Source organism: Plasmodium gallinaceum (genome assembly GCF_900005855.1).
Source record: "Plasmodium gallinaceum strain 8A genome assembly, contig: PGAL8A_v1_87, whole genome shotgun sequence".
NCBI classification, from domain to species: Eukaryota; Apicomplexa; class Aconoidasida; order Haemosporida; family Plasmodiidae; genus Plasmodium; species Plasmodium gallinaceum.
Genome location: NW_021628251.1, coordinates 30,030 through 47,397, shown reverse-complemented (window position 1 = coordinate 47,397; position 17,368 = coordinate 30,030). Strand labels below are relative to the sequence as shown.

The following is a 17,368-nucleotide window of genomic DNA, read 5'->3' as shown; positions in this document are numbered from 1 at the left end:
ATAATTAAGTAAAAAAATATAAAGAAAAAAAATAAAACTTTGATAATTGAATGGAAATTATAGAAAATGCTTATTAAATTTTTAATTTTTTAAGAAATCCATATGTAAAATTTCAATGTAACTGAAAATTAACATTTAAAAAAAACCTAATAATATGTGAAAACTTTTTGGTTTTTCTATTATTTCTTCATAAAAACTAATACTTACAGGTAACTTTATCACTCAATTTTTATTTGAAATTTTTTTTGTTTATTTCTTCTCTTTCTTACGAATAAATTTTAATTTCTTGTAATAATAAAACATATATATAAATGATTTTATAAAAATACTAGTTTAAAATTTATAACTTTTAAAATAATTACATTTTTTTTTTTTTTTTTAAAGAAGAGATTGTTGCTAATATTATTTTTTTTTTTAATAATCAATTTATAAATATTTTTATGTATGAAATATTTTCATCATATAAAATAAATTCTAAAATTCATTATTTTCTTTATTAATTTTAAATATGTTTATAGATATTTATTTATAATTGAAATAACATACCATTAAAAAAATTAAGAATTCTTCAAACATACTACTATTACATTATTTCATATATATATTTCTGCTTCTATCATATGTATAAATATATCTATGATTACATACATATATGTTTTAATTATATTACTTATTACCTAAATATCTAAATTTGTAATTAACTTTTATTTTATTTTATTTTTTTTTTTTTTGTTTATAATTTCGTTTTTTTTAAAATATATAGATAGATATTCTTAATTAAGAAAATGATTAAATGAAAATATTTTTATCAGTGAAGTATCAGATATAACAACTAATTTAAAACTAACTACTTTTTTATGGTTAATTTATAATTAAAATATAAATCCTTCTATAAAATATATATTTGATATTATAAAATGTGGAAGTATTTTTAGTTAACTAAAAGTATAAAATAGCTTGGCATTTATTTCATTGTAAAAGTACACATAATAAAAAAAAGATGTTATGTATTTATTTAAAAATGAAATATATTTCAAAAATAGCAAGTTATTTTTACATGCAAATCATATATATTAGATTTGTTATAATTAAATTATTCTTTAAAATATATTTTTTTATGAAAAATAATACAACTAAAATATTTATAAATTATCACAATGAATTTATATATTAAATATAAATTTTAAAATTTTTACTTTTTTTACTTACATTTTATGATACTTTTTTATAAATTTTTCTTTTTGAATGAGTCAATTACTTTACTAAACATTAATAATTAAACATCAATTTATATTTATATATTCAGCATAATAAAGATATAATATGATAAGAATTATTTTTTAACAATGCATGATAATTATCTGAAAAAAGTATTAACCACTTAAATAAACATGCAAAATAAAAAAAAATTATTATTAAAAAATTATAAATCATTTTAAAAATTTAGATATATTTTAAAAAATTCAATATATTTTTAAAATTTAAATTACTCTTAAAATTAAAAATTATTTTAAAAATTTTAAATTATTAATATAAAAAATTAAAAATCATTTTTTATATTATTTTAATTAATAAAAAAGTATTTTTTCTCTACTTAGATTTTTTACTTTTATTATTATTACTTAGAAAATTAATATTTTATATTTATTTTTATTTACTGAAATAAAAATGAAAGTATATAAAGTATTTAGTTATTTTATTTTATTCTTAACCGCTGTTTTAATGGTACAGTGTTATAATCATTTGGATATAGAAGGTAGTAAAAGAGAACCAAGTGTTGAGCAAATAAATACAGAAATTTTGAAAAAAATGAGAAGGGATAGTATAATATTTTCAACAATTATTTGTAGCACACTGTTACTTGGTTTAGGTGCATTTGCTGGGGTAAAATTTTACGAAAAAAAGCAAGTTAATGATCTTATGAAAGTAGGAAGAGATTTTGTTAGTGCCTTTACTAGAAGAATGAATTTTAGTTGAGATGTTGTTTTTAATTAAATAGAATAATTTTTTTTTTTTTTTTATAAGAAAGTATAACATTTGTGATATAACTAATTTTATTTTACTAACATTTTTAAATTAGTTATTCTTCATTTTTACATAAGATTTTTAGTATGAATACAATTACGTTTTTTAATATATATATTATATATATATATATATATATATATATATATGCATGTACTTAAAAACTATTGAATGTATATTTATAAAACATCATAAGTAAATATTAGATTTATAATTCGAAAAAAATTTTTTAACATTTAAAAACGATTCACATAAGAAAAAAATTTACAAATTTTTTTTAATTTTTCTCAAGTATCATTTTTTAGAAGTTATACTAGTGGTCTCATGAAAAAAAGATATATAAAAATAAATATTATTATTTTCATTTTATCCTTTAAAATTTAACGCTTTTAGGAAGATACTTATAATTGAAGAATATACCTTTTTTGTAGCTTTAGTATCATACATTAGTTATTAAATTAAAGATGTTTCATTTAAATAAATATTTAGATGCATGTATAAATGATAGAATAGGTAATTGAATAATTAGAAACACTTATATTTTTACAACTATTTAAACGAAAATGTAAATTTTCTGATAAAAAAAGTAATATATAATTATTAGAATAATTGGAATAAAACTTAAAAATAAATTTTAATTTTAATATAAAAAATTTTTATATTGAAAGGAAAAATATTTAATATTATTTACTCTATATTTTTTCTTTGCATAAGTGATAAAATTATTGATTATATAAATAGAAATAAATTAGTACTTTATTTTATACCTTATTATTAAGCATAGAATGTGTTACTATGAACATATTTTTTGAAAGGTTTTTTATCTCTATATTTTTTTAAATTTCAAAAAAAAATTTTACTTCATATTAAAATAGAATATTAATTCTTGGAAAAAATTTACATATAGAAAAATAAATAAAATTATACAAAAGTTCTAAAATTAAAAAAAAAAAAAAAAGGGAAAAAATGTTCTATAATAAAACATGTATAAATTATATATAAATATTAGGAAGGTATATTTGCAAAAATAGCATTAAATATAGATAATAAAAATACTTTGGTTACTTAATACATATATAAATGAATGCAATATATTTAAAATAAGCAATTTTAATGCTAAAATATTATATAATTTTAAAGTACGACTTTACATTTTTTAAAAAATATTTCATAATTCTGTACATAAATAAACATTTTAATGAGATGAATAATACTTTTTTATAAAATTATTAGATATATTAATAATTAGAAAATATGTAGAATTATTAAAATGGATTATGTAAAGACAAATTTTTTTTTTATATTAAAATTTTCCTAACTGTGAAATATAAAATTAATATATTAAAAGATATTGCATCCTCGTAGGTTTGTATTTATTTCGCTTTTTTTGAATGATTAATAAAAGAGATTCTTTTAACCATTTTAAGAATAATAATTAATAATTTTTATGAAAAATATACAATTATCTATGATAATGCACCAATTATAAAAAAAAAAAAAAAAAAAATGCTTTATTTTTTTTGTAAGTTATTTTAAATTACTTTTTTTTATAATTAATCTTGAGGATATAAATTCTTTAAGAGAATTTCTGCTTAAGATTTTTAAAAAAAATTTTATATTACGATAATAAAATTTGCGCATTTATAACAATAATACAATTTAAATTTGTGTTTTAATAATAAATTATTTTTGTTAACTTAAAAAAAATAAATTTGAATTGCTAAATATTATATATAAAATCATTAGTAAGACATATTTAATTAAAAATCGATAATTAATAAGGATTTATGTTTTTAACAAAAATAAAAGATTTTTATTAAAGTAAATAAATGCTCAATGAAGTAAGCTACAAAAATACAGCTTATTGGTTTATAGTATTAATATAATATTCAAATAAATTAAAATAGTAGTGGGAGTGTTACATATTATATGTTTACTTGTTGGTTCAATACTTTAGCAAAGTTATTGAACGTATAGTTAATAAAAATACTAAACTAAAATTTTCGTTTTCTTAAGTTTTCATTTTAAAGTAAATTGCATAGATATGTTTTGCTTTATTTTCTCCCTTTTAGATCTATCTTGTTAAATTTTTTATTCATCATTTTTAAATGAGGTGGTTATAATTGGTAAATAATGAAAATTATATATTCTTTTAAAATTTTAATTAAATAAAATAGAGCAATACAGAAATTTATTTCTACATGTAGAATATATAAGATAATTTATGCACTAAAAAAGAAAAAATTAAAATTTTTTTTTTTTTTTTTTTGAGAATTAATTATTGTATGGTTACTAATAAGAAGAGCAAAGCATATATCACATATGAAAGTTAAAATTTTGGTAATAGATATGTATGTTTATTATAATATCAAATATTTGTATATATGGAGTGTTTAAGTTTTAATATAAGTAAATAATAGTTTTTATTTAACATTATGAAAGTTATAAGTTTTTAACTTACTAGAAATAATGTAATATTTATTTAATGTAATATCAGTTAAAGTATTTTTAATTTAATATATAATAAATTGTTTATGTTTTATATTATAATTACATAGGGATTATATATAATTTATTTTAAATAATTTTATAATAAATAAAATAAGTAAAGATCACTTTATACGTTATTTATTAATTTCATTGGTTAATACAATACAAAGTTAATTTATCAGGAAACTAATAAATTAATATTTAAACTTACTTGAATATCATAAGTATTCATTCCTTCTTACAGATTCTTAGAATGATACAAAATAAGAACTTAATACAATATTTAAACAACCATATATAATAAGAATATTTTTCCATAATATTTTTTCTATTTATTTACTATTCATTGATTTTTATAAAGAACTAAATAATAAAATTACTAAAGAGTATGTTAGAGAAGTTCAAATTAATATACTAACTACAAAATAACCTTAACAAAACAAAAGATATATTTTTGATTTATTAATTGATGTTCGTTGAATTGAGCAATGAACCAATAAATTAATATAGAGTATTTAGAGTAGTCTTTACTATTTTTAATTAATGTAAAAATTATATTAATTCTTTAAGTTTTATACTAAAAGTTTGAATAACTTTTTTTTTTATAGGGAAATTTATTTAGCAAAAATTATTCTTGTTTTTATTAAAAACTTAAATCATTATTAAAATTGTTGATTATATATAAAATAATAATTTAAAATAGACTAATAAATTTAAATTAGAGTTATTTATAGTCTTTTAAAAATACAAAAAAAAATATATTAATAAAAACAAAATCTTCTTTATTTTTCCTTTAAAATGTAAGTTTAATTTTTCGTAAACTCAAGAATTAATTAAATTGACAAATTTTTAATATTCCACGAAAAAAAATCCAATTTTTTTTTTTTTTCTAAATTCCTATTTCATTAAGGAACGAGAGAATATAGATATCCTGTTATTTTCCATATAGTTTAATTACTATAACTTTATAAAAAATTTATAACATCTTTTATAAATAATATGAAATGAAATTAAAACAACTGATATGAAAAAATTAACTTCTTTAATATAATGTTAAAATCTAATAGTAAAACGTATATTAACTTTGTACAATTTATTATTCCTTTACTTTATAATTAATTAAAGAATAGTTTATAACATTCGGAAAAAGAAATCTATTAAATAGTTATAAAATACATAACATGAATTATATTTCTATAGTTATTAAAATCTTGGTAAATATAAAAATTTTGATATATTAGAACATAATTTTTTTTTAAGTTCATTTCTTCTGCTTTTAAGAAATACATCATCAACAAAAAGAAATATTCATACAAAAAAATTTTAGTGTGGAACAAAAAAATTTTACCTCAAAAAATTTATATAAATTCCCGAATGTCTTACATCTATAATTAAACATCAAGCTAGGTTAAATTTTATTCATTATTAGCAATTCAAAACGGTTGATAAAAATATTTATTGAATATTAGTTAAAATTAATTATAACTGAAATCCAAAAGAAAAAAAGGAATTTTATATTCAATCATTGGTATATAAATAATATTATTGACCTATTTTAAATGATATTTGAAATATTATTTAAGTATATATATTTTTAATTTATTCGTGATAAATATAAGGGAGAAATACATACATCTACCTATGTGCACTAAAAATACGTTTTATTAATTGTTTATCTAGTGACTTTACTAGTGTAGTGAACAAACAAGTGAATAAAGATCATGTAAAGTTGCCTCTACTAGTTTTATTAATTTAAATATTATATTAATGCTATAAACCAGTAAGCTGTATTTTTGTTGTTTACTTCATTTAGCATTTATTTACATTAATAAAAATCTTTTATTTTTATTAGAAAAATAAATCCATATTAATAATTTTGAAGCACAAAACAATTTAATTATAATTTTATAAATGATGTTTAGCGGTTCATCTCAATTACTTTAGGATTAACAAAAATAAATAGATATCAAAAAAACAAGCATACATAATATTATTATTATAAGCAATGAAAATTTTAGTATTGAGAGCATAAAATTTTCTTTAAAAAATCTCAAAAAGAAATTCTTTTTAAGTATTTATCTCCCCAAGATTTTATAAAAAAAATAGTGTAAAAATTAATGTATAAAAACATGTTTTTTTTATTTTTTTTTCGTGTGAGTATTTTTTGTATATGTTTTGTAATAATTTTAAAATGTAATATGAAATATTTTGTTTATAGGATATTGTTCCCATTAACTTAATAGAGTTAATATTTAGTCATAATTATTAAAAATAAATAATTTATGTATTAGATTGTTTTTTTACAAATATTATAAGTTGAGTTTTTTCTATATTCCCTTTATTAAACTGTTTGTTCAATAATAGCAAAGCCATTGAATGAGTAATTAATAATTCAATCATATGTAAAATTTTGGTAATTAAAAAATATGTTTTATTAAGAATAGAGATTTATACAAATAGAAAATAAAAAGTTGTAAGCTTTATTTTAAAAAATGTTTATAAAAATGAATATGAACTTACTTGAAATTTTCTTACAAATAATATTCATTTTAATTATCTAAGGTAAAAATATATGTTAATTTAATTCGAAGTGTTCAATAAACAAAAAATAGATCTGGAATTGTTTCAAAAAAGACCTTTTCTATGAATCAAGATATAATACGGATTGTATTCCAAAAAATTAATCTGTATTTAGCTAAGATTATTTCTTACTTTTATTTGTAAAGACAGAATATATTTTAGGCGTATTTTCCTGACTTAGATCAATAGAGTATGTAAAAAAATGATCAAAATGAATGTTATCAATTTTTTAAAATACTTAATAGGATAATATATAACAGATTTGAAAGTTCAATTAAGTAAGCAAGGCACCTGAGGAAAAAAATGCTTTAAAAAAAAAAATAATATATATACTTACAATGAAAAGTGATTATAAAAAACAATAAAGAAGATAAATAGTTTTATAGATTTTTTCTCTTTACAATTTGTTTGTGATAAAAAAATATTATTTTTTTTGACCTATTTTTGTGTTAATTATTTTTTGAGATGTAATACAAAGTTATTTTATTTTATTTTATTTTATTTTTTTCTGTTTATATTTATAGTATGATAATTTTTTTCATTAAAAAATTGTTTTAATGAAAATAAATTAAATTTTTGCTAAACCATTAATTCATACAAGTTAATTAGGGGGTTATGGATAAATAAAATACAGATCAATGTGATATATTTAAAGAATTGTAAATATTTTATGAAATATATTGTTTGTTTTATATTAAATATCAAAATTAAATAAAGGTTATATGTTATCTATAGTTAGTAATTTTATAATATATAAAATCAGTAGAGATCTCTTTATTCGTTCTTCATTAATTTGACTTTGAATATAGTACAAAATGTTTAAAAGTGTAACTATTAAATATTAATATGTAATATTACCTTTTTTTTAATATATGTACATAACTGAATAATTCATCATTCAAAAATATTTATAGCACTTTCAATAATAAAATTAATAAAGATTATATAGGGAAATTACCACTTATTTCAATTATTACAATATTAATTATTATAAATAATAATTAATTACTCATAATTTTATTATAATTAATTTAAAAAAAAATTTATTTTTAATTTTAAAAATAATTTTTTATTATATTTGTATAACTTTTAGAATTAATTACTTAATATCAACTTTATCATTTATTTTAAACTTGAGTTAATTTATACTATACATAATTAATATTATATATAACATTATGGTGTTTTGTTACACGCCATACTATATATATTACATAAATAAAATAATTTTCTATAGTCTTGGAAAAAAAGTATAAAAAAATATATTTTTTTTTAAGAATAAAAAAGGTAAAAAAAAATTACCATTCATATACCTAAACATGCAATGCTGTTTGTATTTTTAGTTTACAAACTATTCTAAAATTGTACTCTCTAGTGTATGCGCTTTAATATACCCGTTTTACTCACGCATTGGTCTATAAATGGTATTATCGACCTCTTTTAAATGATATTTAAATAAATAAAATATATTTTTTTTTTGTGCATGTGTTTTATTAAATGGGTGTTCGGTGACTTTGCTAGAGTACTGAACAAACAAATTTATAAAGAGCATGTAGAGTTGCCTCTACGATTTTGATGTATTTATATATACTTTTATATGCTTTGAACGAGCAATTCTTAATTATGTGATATACTTCGTTCAGCATTCTTTGATTTCAATAGGCATATATTAAATTTAATAAAAATAAGGATTTTTATTAAAAATTGAAATCCTTATTGAACTTTGATTATTAATTAATTGTAATTTATTTATTTCTTTGTTATTAGTTATGTTCAGCAATTTAAATATATTGCTGTTGAATTAACAAACATAAACAATTAATAAAAATGCAAATTAATTATATGAATATTAATTACGTGAAAATTTTATTGTCATATGTATAAAATTTTCACTCACAAATTAAAAATATAAATATTATGACAATTAAACTCTTTTATGTAAATATTTTTTTCTGTTTAAGATCTCATTTTTATTGGTACTCAAATTTACTCTCGATTTTTAATACTTTTAAAAAAAAAAAAAATGTATTTTTTTTTTTTTTTTTTTCCGCGTGTGCACAACTACGTATTCTTCATATAGCTAGTCCTTTTTATTACCAAAAAGGTTAATAAAGCCTTTTATTAACCAATGTTATAAAAAGAAAAACAAAAAATAATTAATAATTTTTTTTTTTATCTAGCGCTTGTGTGGATAACTATATATATTCCATATAGATAGTTATTTTCATTCTCGAAAAGGTTAATAATTCTTTTTATTAGCCAACAAACTACAAATTAGATTAAATTTTAATTATAATATGATCGTTGTATTACTACTATTACATAATTCAGCCATATATATTAAGTAAAATTTCGATAAGGATTTTAGAATCATGCAAATTTCAATTTTTGTTAGTTATCTAATCTTAACTCTATTATCTAATTTATTAAACCGTATAAGATATTATTCAAAGGGTACTTTTTTAAGTATTTTTATCCTTCCAGTATTTTTAATTTAGAATTATTTAAATTTACCTTTCATTTAAATAGTCAAGATTTGTTTAAAAATACTATATCATTAGACACATTTAATAATCTATTTTATATGTACTTTTCATTTTTTATTTAATTTTAATCAAGTGTATGCTCTACTTTTGTTGTTTTTTAAATTTTATTGTTATACCTAGTTGATTTATTAGTTGAATCTTCAAAAATTTATACAATGAATTGTTAAATTAATAAAGGTCATGCAGATAAATCTAAACTTTATTGAAGTGATGATTGTAACATCAATATAAATTATGATAATTTTTAATTTTATTTGTTCTTTATTATTTATTTTAATATTAAGCTAATATTTACTAATTAATGTTAACATCCTACATAGTTTTCAATACTTTATTATATGAAGAATCCTACATTATAAAAAATAAAAACCAAAATATTTTGTTTAGAATCATATAATGCATACTGTCCAAAAAAAAATAAAAGAATTAATAGATCACGTATATTTGTTTATCTCATTTTTTTTTATGGATGCTATTTCTGGAGTGATGTAATAAAGTTTTTTAATTTTCATATATGTATTTTCTCTCAACTTCTATATACACAGAGTTGAATCTACGCTATATTCACTCTTACTATAATTTAAAATAGGATTAATAACACTATTTATTTGACAATACCATTAAATGAATAACCTATTTATATAAAATTTATAATCCTTTAAATAAAATATATTAACTCAAAATTTTATTTATTCATAAAACTCTGATTATTATATAATTATTAAATTATATAGTTTGATAAAAATTTTAACAAATGTTTATTTAAACTATTCTACGACAACAAAAATTTATAATACTATATATGCACACATAAAAAAAAAAAATTCGGGTATGATCTAAAAAAATACTATAAAAGGTAAAAGTAATATTTTTTTCACAAAAAAAAATTTATTGTAAATTTTTTTTTATTATTTGTATTTATTTTTCAGTTCCATACATAATTATTTTTTTTAGATAATTTTTTTTAGTTTATTCTATTTAAGCTTTAACGTATACGTATCTTGATGTAAAGTTTTTTAATATACATTACATGCACAATTAAGCTTTTAGCTACATTTTATTTAATACTATAGTAACCTAATAAAGATAGATAATACTTATTATTAACTGATATAAATAGTAAATTAGATCTGTATTATCAATAATATATTACCTTTAGTCCTAGTTATTATGATATGTATATATATATATAGAGAGAGAGTGAGAGATATTTTAGACTTAATCATAATACACAATTGTGAAAGATATATAATTTGAAAAAATCTAATATAAAAAAGAAAAATTAAAATTTTAAAAGAAAATAGTGTTCTCAATCATATGAATATTAAAATTAACATTTGCATGCAACACTAAATATGTATCTAAAAAAAAAAAATACAATTCAAACAAATATAAAAAATTGGTTATACAGCTACCAACTACATATCTTATATATCATAACTATAGGTTGAATATATGAATTTGTTAAACGAATTGAATATATTAAAAAGAAATTTTTTTAATATAAGATAGGAAAAAATTAAATTTCTTTTGTTCTATATAATTACTATATTACAAAACATTAAAAAAAAATAATGTATAATACAGGTATAATCACGTATTTTTTTTTTTTTTATCAATCTATAAATATTTTTAAAACATAATATTTATTTTAATCTTAAGAAATATGGTTCTTAAAAAAAAAAAAAAAAAATAATCATCACAAGGAAAGTATTTTATTATAAAATTATTAAAAAGTGTTTTAAAACATCATATCAAAAGAATTTAATTCTTATCTTATTTCTAGGAGAGATGAATTTTAATTTTTTTGAAATCAGTATTCTTTTTTTTTTTTTATAACTAAAAAAGTCATAAACATTAGTTTGCATTGCAAATATACAACATATATATAATTAATAAAATATATATAAAACAATATGGAATAACATATTGCGAATAATAAAAAATTTATAATTAATAAATAAAAATAGTATGAATATATTATCATAAAGCCCATTTTAGTAGAATAATAAAATTGCTTATATTACTAGTACAAAAAGTTTTTTTTTTTTTATTGTTCTTTAGCAATAGAAATTTTGTTTATAATTATAGTAAGATATTTCTTTGAAATATAGGACCTCATTTATATTATAATATAATAAGGAATTTTTTGTATTAGTATGCTTATATTCACAATCATTTTTTTTTTGTTTCAACCATAAGATTAAAAAATTGAGGTACAATATTGTTTAATTATTTTAGTTCTATTGAAAGAAACATCATAAAAAAAAAAAAATACATTTATAATATTTTTTATTTTTTATTTGATAAAAAAAATTATAGAATTCTTTTTTGCATAAATAATTCAAAGAATTACTTCTACAATTTGCTTTAAATTTTCCATTAAAATACAATATTACATCTTTGCATATATATTACTACCCTAAAAAGTAGGTAAGATTGTAGGAAAATTTTAATTTCACCTTTATTTACTAAAAATATTAAAATGAAAGCTTCAAAGATCTTTCATTTCTTTAGATTTTTATTATTATATAATTTGTTTAAAACAAATTCTATTGAATCGGCGGAGCGAGGTAAACCTGGTGAAAAAAATATACAAAAGAAAAATAAATGAGAATTTTATGAAAATTAATTTTTAGTGTTAAAAATTGTAAATTATTTTATTAAACATGTTTTTATTAGAAAGATAGAAATTATTTTCTTTTTTTTTGGGTGTAAATTATATATTTTTAAAATATTTTCAGTTATAAATAATATTATTAGTTTTTACTATGTTTTTTTTTTTTTTTAAATAAAATATAATAAAAATTTTATTTTTAAATTTATTTATTAGAACATTCATTAGAATTATCGGTACGTAGGTATGGCAATTTTCCTGAGTCATTAAATCGTTATTCTTATGAAATCTTTGAAGATCTAGAATCAATTTCTGATATGATAAAAAAACATGTCTTAGAAGTATTTGATGAATTTGATGAAGAGGAGAAAGCAAGTAAATTACAAGATTTAGTAGGTTTAGCACGCTATATTAAGGATTATATATTATCAATTACTGGAAATTGTACTTTGGATCTTTTAGGTTATATATTAACTCTTGTTACTTTTGAATTAGAAAAGAGATATATAGAAACATCAAACATAATGCAATTGTGGGAGAAGGAATGGAAGTATAAGTGTATTATTCAAAAAGAATATATGGAGGAAATAAATCGTAGCAGGTGGTGTATGATGCTAAATGAAATGAAATTTAGGTTTAATAGTTCTATACTTGAAAATATGGATAATGTCTACAAGGAGCGTGCATGGATTGAATGGTATAATATAATGAAATATTATTATATGCTAAATAGAAGATATTTCGTTGGATTATTCATTGAAGAATTAAGAGGAATAATTCCTCTTAATAGTTGTATAAACTATTTTAGCAGTCATAATTCAAATTGGAAAAGTGAAAGATTTTTTTATTATAATTTTTTTGATAATTATTTAAGGAAAGTAAATAGAGATTGGTTACAATTTAATAATGAAAAACACAGGAAAGAAAGAAGAGGAGATTTATCATTAGGGGAAGTAAGATTATTACAAAACTTAGAAGACGTAAATATTTCAGAAGGAAACGGAAAAGATTTTCCAATTGATGAGTCGAAAAAACTAGAAGAAAAAAAAAAAGAAGAACAAATTCAAAGGCAAAATCTAGAACATATGAGAGGGAAAGTGGAAGAACTAACATTATCTGATAATAGTGAACATAAGAAAGAACAATCATTGGAACATATGGCTGAGAATCTAGAAGAAAAAACGGAAAAACAAATAGAAGAACAAACATTAGTGAAAGCAATAGATGAACTTAGAGAAAAAGTGATGATGAATATTAAAGAAGAAGGAATAAAAGAAGTGAAAGAAAATGAATACAATCTTATATTAGGAAGAATACAAAATAAATTAAAAAAACAAACAAAAAAAGAAACTAAAAATGTAATAGGAGAAAAAATAGAAATGACAAAAGATGAAATGCAAGATGAAATAGAAGAAAAAATTCCAGCACAAACTGAAGAATTAGTTGAAAAAACAGCATCAATAAGTACACAGAAGGATGTAGAACGAAGAAAACCACCTTCTATAGATCAAATAACAGATAAAATAGCGTGCAACTTTATGGATAGTGTATCAGAACATATGATAGGGCAAGCTACGGAAGAAATAATAAAGCATTCACAAGGAAAAGCAGATGAGCAAATAATAGAAACCACTATAAGAAAGATTTCAAGACTAATAACCAATAAAATAATGGAAAAAATATCGTTATGCACATTTAAAGAAGAGAAAAAAGCAATATCAGAAGAAATTTCAAGAGAAGAACCAAAGAAATTATCAACAGAAAAATCAGAAACATTTCCAAGAAATATACAGGGAACTGTTCCAGTAGAAATACAAGATTCAATTCCATATGAAATATTAGGAGCAAAACCAAAAAAAAGGCACACAAGAATACAAAGTGAAATACAAGGAGAAATTCCAGGATGCACATCAGAAATGAAACCAGGGGTAATAATGCAGGATATAACACAGGAAGTGATATCTGGTACCTTATTTGGAGGAATACCTGGAATGATAACAGGTTCAATACCAGGTGCTATGTCAGGAGCAATTTCAGATGCTATGTCAGGAACACTACCAGGTGCTATGTCAGGAGCAATATCAGATGCTATGTCAGGAACAATACCAGGTGCTATGTCAGGAACAATACCAGATGCTATGTCAGGAACAATACCAGGTGCTATGTCAGGAGCAATATCAGATGCTATGTCAGGAACAATACCAGATGCTATGTCAGGAACAATACCAGGTGCTATGTCAGGAACAATACCAGGTGCTATGTCAGGAACAATACCAGGTGCTATGTCAGGGACAATACCAGGTGCTATGTCAGTAACAATGTCAGATGCTATGTCAGGAACAATACCAGGTAGAATGCCAGGTTTCATATCAATAGAATTGCCAGGTATCATGACAATTACGGTACCTAGTTTCGGGCAAAATGAAATGTCTTATGGAATGACGGGAATGGTTCAAGGATCCATGGAAGATGGAATATCTTATGACATGATGGAAAGCACACAGAATTTTACACCAGGTGAAATGCCACATGAATTGACAGGAACTATATATAAAGAAATACCAGAAATGATATCAGGTAATGTATCAGAAATAAAACAAGGATCAATAAATACTTCAACATGTCAAGAAACTCCAATAATGATCTCATCACGTCCGTCTACACAGCTAATATTAAGAGCACCAAAATTCACTACAGTTGAATCAACACCAGCAGACACATATGGACCAAGAATATATGAAAGAGCAGAATCAACATTAACACCAAGTGAAGAATCAGAACAAATATTAACACCAAGTGAAGAATCAGAACAAATATCAACACCAAGTGAAGAATCAGGACAAATATTAGAAGAAACATCGTTGTCCTCATCAAATGAGACATTTCTATCAGAAGAAACAGAAAAACCATTATCAACATTAACAAAAGTATCAAAATCAAATGAAGAATTAGGATCACTTTCAAAACCAGAAGTTTTTAAACTTAGAAGATCAAAGAGTATGTAATTTTTTTACAAATTACGGATGAATACATTATCAAATATAAAAGAAAAAAAAACAAGTATGATTATAAATCGATTAATATTATGGATTCAATCATATTTAAATGAATATATATAAAAAAGATTTTTAAATATAAAGACATTAAGTATTTATTATAATTTAAGAATATAATATCTCATTTATTAATATACAAACATATAAATGAAAATAAAATTACAAATAATATTTTCATGAACTAATGAATTATTTTTATTTTTTTTAATATTGTTATTAATATCAATTTATACTACATTATTAATAAGGCGTACATTTTTTTTAATGTGTTTTATTTTATTTTTAATATATATGGCAAAAGAAGTATATTAAAACAATAAATTTCCATGCTTGTTGAAAAGAATATTTTTTTTTTAATTTATACTAGTACATGTATTAATGTTTTCATTTTTTGTTTAAGTATTTCCTATTCATTAACTCTTTGATTAACAAAAGGATCATTAACCTTTTTGGAATAATAATTAATGATTACATGAAAAATATAAAATTATATATGTTCATTCGCTTCTTTAAAAAAAGAAAAAATTTTAAAAATTTTTATTTTTTTTGAGAAATTATTTTTTAGGTTGAGATTTTTGATAATATAAATATTTTATATTTTTGAGGATAAAATTTTTGCTCTTAAGAAGAAGTTAACATAATTTGTGCTTTAATTTTTAATTGTTTTTATTAATTTGAAGTTATTAAAATTAAAATGATAAATATTATTCATAAAATTATAATTAGAAGATTTTGTACTTAAAAATCAATAATTAATGAGGATTTATGTTTTCAATAAAAATAAAAGATTTATATTAACGTAAATAAATGTCTACTGAAAAAAATAAATGTTGAATTATGTAAACTATAAATATAAAGTTTTCTTATTTGTAAAATCAATATAATACTTATACCAATTAAATTAGTAGAAACAATTCTACATGATATTTTTCAGCATGCTTGTTTAATACTCTAGGAAAGTTTTTGAATAAGCAATTAATAAATTGCTCTTTTTGTAGAAATTTAATTACAAAATAATTATATTTTTTGGTAAATTTATATGTGTGAACAACAATATTCTTTCGGTAATAATTTTAATTAGATTTTACTTAATTAGTAATATATATTCATAAAATAAAACTAAAATATAAATTTATTAAAAACTCAAGTAATCTAACCGTAAAAATTGATTATAATATATAGATATAAAACGAATTATATTAAAGGAAAAATTCTAAAAGAACATAATAAAGGAAAAAGAATGTCCTAGATTTATTAACTGGCTATTCAGGTACTTATATGATTATTGAAACATTCATGATAATAAATAGTAAGAAGAATAACATTCATTTATTTTATTTATTATAAAAGCAATAATTACGAATAATTACATATTCTTAATATTATTATGTTATATAATATAAAGTAAATAATTTTAATTTATATTAGATTGTTAATTACACTTTTTATATTTTTATTGTAATTATTATATGTTCTTAAAAACTTAATTACACTACTAAAAAAATTATATGTATAATAAGGATTCCTATTTTTTGTTTATCCATAAATGATAAAAAAAAAAAAATTTTTTTATACACTTTTATATACATTTACAAATACATTTATTATTCATACTAATTACACATCCTTGTATACGAATCTTTATACAAATCTTTTTAAACATATGTTTGTATAAAAACTTATATATGAGTTTCTATGTATATATATATTTATGAAAATCTTGCATTCATTAAGAGCTTCTTATACCTAGTCTTTTTTGTTATAGTAAAAATTCCAAAAAGTAAATATATTTTGTTAATTACTTAAAAATATAATTTCTTTTATTTTTAACAAATAATAAATAATCTGGAATAATATACAAAATAAAAATAAATTTTTATATTATTCCAAATAAATTGCAAGTTTTTTAGTAGTTTCCTAAAAATTTATAGAACCTTTTGTTATTGCATTGCACATGTTAATGATACACTACAATTTTTAAAGTGTATTAATTAAAAATAATTTTAAAATTCAGGTATACAAAAAAAAAAAAAAAAAAAAAAAAAAAAAAAATA

At 19.1% G+C, this 17,368-nt stretch overlaps 1 protein-coding gene across 1 annotated transcript, besides 2 other annotated features; it reads left to right on the top strand.

Annotated features, from left to right (window-relative positions):
• Positions 1 to 8,581: 8,581 nt before the first annotated feature.
• Positions 8,582 to 8,999: a repeat region.
• Positions 9,000 to 12,126: 3,127 nt separating this feature from the next.
• Positions 12,127 to 15,263, top strand: PGAL8A_00273500 (hypothetical protein; the record flags this gene model as incomplete). Its single annotated transcript, XM_028671723.1, has 2 exons — positions 12,127 to 12,214; positions 12,475 to 15,263. 2 exons carry the CDS (start codon positions 12,127 to 12,129, stop codon positions 15,261 to 15,263), a joined length of 2,877 nt encoding a protein of 958 aa, XP_028528347.1.
• Positions 15,264 to 15,825: 562 nt separating this feature from the next.
• Positions 15,826 to 16,297: a repeat region.
• The last annotated feature ends 1,071 nt before the right edge of the window (positions 16,298 to 17,368 follow it).